Source organism: Hipposideros armiger, unplaced genomic scaffold (genome assembly GCF_001890085.2).
Source record: "Hipposideros armiger isolate ML-2016 unplaced genomic scaffold, ASM189008v1 scaffold_598, whole genome shotgun sequence".
NCBI classification, from domain to species: Eukaryota; Metazoa; Chordata; class Mammalia; order Chiroptera; family Hipposideridae; genus Hipposideros; species Hipposideros armiger.
This window is the reverse complement of record NW_017731948.1, coordinates 655,054-661,955: the sequence shown is the minus strand read 5'-3', so window position 1 is coordinate 661,955 and position 6,902 is coordinate 655,054. Positions and strand designations below refer to the sequence as shown.

The following is a 6,902-nucleotide window of genomic DNA, read 5'->3' as shown; positions in this document are numbered from 1 at the left end:
GCGACCCTGTTGCTCAGAACTCACACTCTTGAGCGAGCTCTTCACCAACTGAGCTACTCGGCCGGCCCTAAACTATTTTAAAGGTTTCATTCAGCAGAAAGTCTCTGCATTCAGGGAGCTGTGACTCCAAGGCAGAGTTCATCTTGGAGGCAAGACCTTTCACTTATCATCACGGACTTCTTGTACCTCGGCTTTCGGTGACTGTGATTCCCCCACTTGGAAGCCAACGGAGATTTCACACGAACCTCCCAGTGTGCGGCGCTGAGAAACAGGGACCATCTCCCCCAGATGTGAGGCATTTAGACACGCACGTGACGATACGAGCTTGACAATCTGAAAATCCATATTTTTATCAGTACGAGATACAGGATTCTCGACGGCACAGGAGGTCGGCCCCCTTCACCCCCGTGTTGTTCAGCATCAGCTGTGGTCAGTGGGTCACTCCTCTGCTGACAATATCCACTACTGGACAGTGTGAGGGTGGCACTTGACTGGGCATGGGCAGCTGTGTCTCAGAACGAGTCTGAAGCTCCGAGTGAGACCACACTGTCACGCTTCACAAAGCGTACAACACACCGCCCCTTGAAGCAAGCGTGGACACTGTATTCTCCATTGGTCAGCAGTGAAACCCAGCCCTCCTCCGTCCTCCAGGGCTTGTGACCCAGGGTCATGGCTACACAACTGCACAGGAACAGACAGGAAGAAAACAGAAAAAAAGTCCGCATTCACCTCCCATGACGTGGTCCCTTTGGTAGAGCGTTCCTGTCCCTTTAGCGGCAAGCCACCGGGGTCCTGGGTGAAGTTTTACTTCTTTCTGGTGGTGAAGCTGACTCCGCAGCCAGGGAGACAGTCTGCTGGGTGTTGAGCTAAGAGCTGCCACTGAAGGATTCTGGACTGCGGTTCTCTGGCTGGTGCGATCTCTCTCGGGGCGTCCCCTGCCCACGACGCGTTGGCAGCCCACCCGCATTCGTTGGTACCGCCACCAACACGGCCCCGATGCCAACGGTGCCGAGTCGGCCTTGGCGCCTTCTGAAGCATGTGGGGTTGACTGATCTGAAAGGTCCCGGGAAAGTAGCACCCACTTACTTCCAAGCTCCCCCGTTGCTGTGGGCTGACCTACCTCCTCAGGGCTGTCGGCCAGACATCCCTCAGTTCCCTGCCATATGGAGCTGGAACCCCACCATGTCCCCAACAAGGCCACTTGTCCCCAACAGAGTCTGACAGCAAGACGGAGTCCCCGTCTGATGACTGAATCCTGGCAGGGCCTTCCCACTGTTTGCATCCTCTATTGGTCAAGCGTGAATCTGAGTGCTTCCCTGAGGATGTCCTATAATAAGTGTTAATAATAAGATTAACATTTAAATAGGAGCTTAAATAGACCGATGAACACTGCCCTGTCTAGATTGAAGGCTGATTGCTCTACCTCATGTGGGTGGGTCTCGTCTAATCAGTTGACGGTCTGAACAGAACGAAAAGGGTGACTTTTCCCCAAGTAAGGGGGGGCGGGGTTCCTCCTGCCTGACTTCAGTCATACCCTGATAGAACACTCACGAACGATGCCAAGACATGCCAGCTTCCCTTCACTTATCAGTGAAGAAGGAAACAGTTAGAAGCACCAGTAACTTAAGGGGGGACATTTGGAGTCCCTGTGGGAGAGGGTACGTCTCACCACCTAGACGGCTAATTCCACTCTTAGTGGGTGTTATAGCACATCCCTGACAGGAGTCATCGGACAGGTTTTGTAGGTGCAGGTTGTGCTCACCAGGCACCCAGTGGCTTCACCTCTTTGTCGGGTGCATATGTCGCCATGGAAACGCCCATGGCTGCGCACATGGCATATCAAGGTAAACCCCGGTGGTTTGCCTGGTGGGAATGTATTGGTACAGCCCACAGTGAATTCGGAACGACTTTCCTTTCCTTAACACTTTTCTTCTTGTTGAGTATTTTTCAGTAAATTTTTTTTGGGAACAATTTTAGATGTACAGAAAGATTGTAAAGCCGGTAGGGAGATTTCCCAGCTAGCCTTCCTCCAGTCTCCCGAAGCTGGCTATAGCATCTTACAAGCCTTGGCACCCCGGCCAAGACTACGAAGCCACCTGGGGACTTCATTGTTAACTGTATGCCAGATGCTACAAGGGTGTCCCCAGGTTTTCCAGGGACAATCTTGTTTCTGCCGCAGGGCCCCAGCGAGGATGCTACACAGTGCTTTGTCATCCTGCCTGCTCAATCTCTTCTATGCTCAGCGTTTTCATGACGTTGACGGTTGGATAATATTTAGAACGTCCCTCAACCTGGGTTTGTCTGGTGCTTTTGTGATGATGAATCTGGAATTATGGATTTGGGGCACACAGCCCCCAGAAGTGAGGTGCCCTTTGCTTCACATCGTATCTGGGGTACATGGTTTCCACATGACTCATGACTGTGAAGTTCTCTGTGTCACCTGGCAAAGATCGTGTCTGTCTGAGTCTATCCATGGTAATCACTCCTTGTTCAGAGTGACCATGGGATTTTTAACAAATGTATTATTTTCAAAGTGCCTAAAGTTATATTTATTTCTTATTTTTACTGGGTTTCATTCTGCTGTTTTCAATTTACTTCTAATTCCATTGCATCTTTGTTGCTTTCTTCCAGGAAAACACACCAACAAACAAGTTCGTAACTACCTCACTTGTTGTAGAATTCTCCCGCTTAAACCTGGAGGCTTTTTTGGGGAGAGGAAAAAGGAACCCACACTCGGGGCACCTCCCACAGCGGAGGGAATGTAACAAGTATTTTATATGCGCTCCCTACTTACATTTCACGGGAGCCCTCTAAATTAAATATTAACAGACTGTTTTTTTTTCTTCAAATGAATAAACCAATTTCCCAAGGCCGTCGTTAAAAGACAGTAAGTAATAAAACAGGTAGGATGGAACCCACATTCTTTAGCCAGAGGCTCAAAGTCACCCACAAACATTTCAAATTTCACTCCTGCCACTCTAGCCCATGGACCCACACCCAAAAAGCACAGCTCTGTGCCCTGTGGCATAAGATTTCCTAGAAGCATCAGTGCCTTCAGCCTCCAAGGGGTCTCCCCAAATCCCAGTCATCCTCTAAGCCTAGCACAGCCCACCTCCTCCAAGAAGCCGTCACATATCACTACGCCCCATGTTTCCCCTTGTGCTGACTGTGCTGCCTGTAGCCTGCCCTGGCCTTGGGGGGCATCTGTGCTCCCTGCCCCCCAGTTTATTAAACGTATTTGCCTGTCCGTGCACTAAACCATGGTGAGCCATAAGTCACAGCCCTCACTAAGGGCACCTGTGCTAGCAACCGCCCCAGGACAGCACCCCAGCTCCTTGGCTGGGACCACACGACGTCCTTGTCACCCACCCACCAGCTCCTGGCTTTGGCCGGCTCCTGTGGCCGCGCCTCACATGTGGCTGTGCGCCCATGCAAAAGCTGACCACCTGCAAAGTTACAGAGAGCAGTCCCCAAGACGGCTGTCACTGCTGACACCAACTGCAAGCTCGGGGCGGGATGACAGAGGAGTCCCCAAAGTACCATCCGTTCAATAATCTGCTGGAGGGACTCACAGAGCTGATGGAAGGCAGTTTCACTCACAGGTATGGTTTATTGCAGCTAAAAAGACACGGGCGGAAATCAGCTAAGGGACATGACTGCAGAGAAGCACGCAGGAATGGAGGACGTGGACAGCGTCCAGAGGGCCCCTCCCTATGGAGTCATAAACGGTGCTGCGTATCCAGCAGGGATGCGTGACAATGACACGCAGGCAGCACTGCCAACCAGGAAAGCTCACCTGAGACTTGGGGTCCACAGGACCTGTTGGGGTTCCAGCACCTAAGAATGACTGGCTGACCGTCTCCAGCCAGTCCAGAGGTCACGCTGATACCACATGGCCCAAAGCCCCCCAGGCCAGGTCACACGGTTAGCGTTTCTGGCATGGCCAGTCCCCCAACCTGCCCCCAAATCACACTCAGGGCCCCCCAGGCAAAGACAACTCCATCAAGCATGACACCCCAGGGGTTCAGCAGTCACCTGCCAGGGGCTCAGAGGGAAAAGCCAGCTCTGTTTCGGAACAAGATTAAATTCTCGAGGGCACAGCTGGGTTCCACTTATGTCCTGGGGAAACTTCAGCCTGTTTTTCAACGTGTTGCTCCACGTATGTTTCTTGTCACAGCCAGAATGTGTGTGCGTGTGTGTGTGTGTGTGTGTGCGCGCGTGCACACGTGGACACACCCAAACATTTACAATTATGTTCCCCTCCATGCTAAGGTCAAGGATGATCTTCTTAGCTTCTCATGTACACATTCCTATCGGATCCATGTCTTCTACAAAAATGGCTGCTTCTCGAGTTGGGATGCGAAAACAGATGTGACTGTGACTTTTTTTTCCATGTTGTGTATCCAGTTTCCCTCATTAAGAGCTGCGGGCTTTGTCCTCTGATATGTCATTAGTACACAAGAATATTTGGAGAACTGTATGCATTTTTTTTCCCTTTTGTGAATTATGAGAAAAATCGCTACAAAAGGCATGGGAAGGCTAATTCAAACTCCGCTTGGGAGTTATAATAACGATGTATTTATGAAAGTAGAATAACGAAAATGAACGCACGTAAGCAGCATAAGCATATACAAGGCGCACACACATGCACACACAGAGATATACTGTAGATGTGGACACACTACGTGCCCCGCGTCACTCAGAAACACGCCAGACCCTCCAGCCATTATGATAACGAAGACATCCTCCTCTCTGTCTTGTCTGAGTTTGTCTGATGCCCACTCCGTGCTGGCATTGCTCCTACGCTATGCATCGTCCAAAGGCACAGCAGCGCCCCTAAGGGACAAAGACTGGTTTTCAGGGGTGAAAACATTTTTCCCCGTTTTTCTGTAGAAAGCGCAGAGAGGCGTGTAGTACATAAACAAGATGTGCAAACGGTAATGTTCCCATTTCACGCAGGGGAAGGGGGCAATTAGAAAAGAACATGTCCAAGGAAACTAAACGCAGGGCTGTGACGCCAAGCCTGACACCCTCTTTCTCCAGGGTAACTGGGGGCCCCTCACGTCGTCCCCACCACTCCTTGCCCAGGAGCCGTAACGCAGAACCTCACGAACGAGACATTATCCACGCGTTGGCGTCTCTGAAGCCTGAAGTCCACCAACGCCTCCTTCCGTTTATCTGTATTTGCTAAAACCAGCACCGTCTCAAGCACACAGGAGGTGCTAGCTGGTGGTTTCATGGATACACAAGCAAACCCACTAAGAAACAAAGGTTAGCGCTACAAAGAGCTCGCCAGCATTGAACGTTTATGGGGGTTAATCTCCTTAACCCTCACAGCACCCCTGCAGAGAGACACTGCCATCGACCCTTCCTGCTTTGGAAGTGAGAAAAATAAGACACAGAGACTTGAAGTCAAGTTCTTGAGTCTACACAGCCCGTCAGAGAAGATTCAAGGAAAGATCCCGGCGTGGGACGCCAGGATCCTAACCGTCATGGGCTCCTTCGAAACGACGCAGCATCCGGGAGCAGCACTGCCCTGGGGAGAAGCATCCTACAGGCCCAGAAACAAGAAACACGCTCATCATGAATGACGTGAAACCAAGCAGAGCGCCAATCCGCTTTCACGGAGTCCGAACGACGCTAGGAATTACTAAAACATTGTACTCTGTCGCTGGAATGCAAGAAGGAAAATCGGTGAACGATTCTGAAACAGCCAGTAGAAAACGGATTATATTTTTGCATCGATGGCGAACCCATGACACAGTCTGGATGGTGTCAAGCTGACGACGCCCATTCCCCATGCTAGGAGGTGTCATGGTCACCTGTGGCCGACACGGCAGGCTCCTCTGTTGGGACGCCGCTTCAGTGTGGCAGGGTCGGCCTCAGAGATATTTTTTAAAACTCAGATAAAATAGCACGCATTCTCATGAAGTCGCCTAACTCCATACATTGTGCTGGTGGCACATCCTGTGCGCCCATGTTTGAGCCTCGAAGGCCATTCACACTCAGGAAATTCAAGGCGCTGACAACCGTTGTCAGTATTAACATCTCACGGTTCTTTCTATTTTTCCATTAACCCTTCCCTACAAAACAAGATTATTCCAGGGAGTCTCACATTTGGATTCGAGTCTACGGTGTCTGCCGCATGAACTCACGTTGTACATAACAGAGTCACTTCGGAAAGCTCGAATTTTGTCAGGTGTAACCCCAAGCATAAGTCCACGTGTCACAGTGCCTAGAAAATGCAAACTTTTATGCCATGTCATTCTGCTCGGAGGGCAGGCTCTATCCATTTCCCCAGGTCTGTTGCAAAGGATTGTTTGGATTTTTTTTCTTTTTATTCTTTTTATTCTCCCCCATTCTGAACAACGCCGATATTTAGAGCTTTTACCATCTGCTTTGTACGGCGATTGTTGGTCTCTTTCCCCGTTTCATAAAAACTACATCCTAGCCCCATGCCATGGAAATAAATCTCGAGTGCCAGCTATGATAAGTCATGACTTCTCCCATCTATCTTAATTCTAATAACAGATGTGCGTAGAATAACTTAGTCGCAAAGCATTTCTACACGCACTGTTGACATTTATTCTCGGTAGAACAGAAGGTGCCGGCGGTGCTACCAGCCGCACCCGACAGAGGGCATTCCAAGGAGAAATATTACTCACCGGGGTAGTGTGCAACCTCGCACGTGCAGCTGCCGTAACAAACAGGCCGGGCATGCTCTGGCTCAGACGTGCTGATGCTCGCGCGTAGTGGGGAGCTTGTGACAAAGGGCACTTAGAAGCCTCTGCTCCACGCAGGCATTCAGGGATCCAGGCTGCCACACGTCGCCTCTCGCGGGTCCCTGTGGGCATCAGCAGTGCCGTCAGCTGGAAGGCAGATCAGGGAAGGAGTTCTGTAAG

At 50.6% G+C, this 6,902-nt stretch overlaps 1 protein-coding gene across 3 annotated transcripts in view; it reads right to left on the bottom strand.

Annotated features, from left to right (window-relative positions):
- The window catches only part of PUDP (pseudouridine 5'-phosphatase), a 142,324-nt gene that overhangs the window by 30,767 nt on the left and 104,655 nt on the right, over positions 1-6,902 (bottom strand). For all 3 annotated transcript variants that reach the window (XM_019624651.1, XM_019624649.1, XM_019624650.1), the window contains one exon: positions 6,666-6,869. In XM_019624651.1, the coding sequence (XP_019480196.1) occupies positions 6,666-6,869 (204 nt within the window). The remainder of the gene's footprint in view (positions 1-6,665; positions 6,870-6,902) is intronic.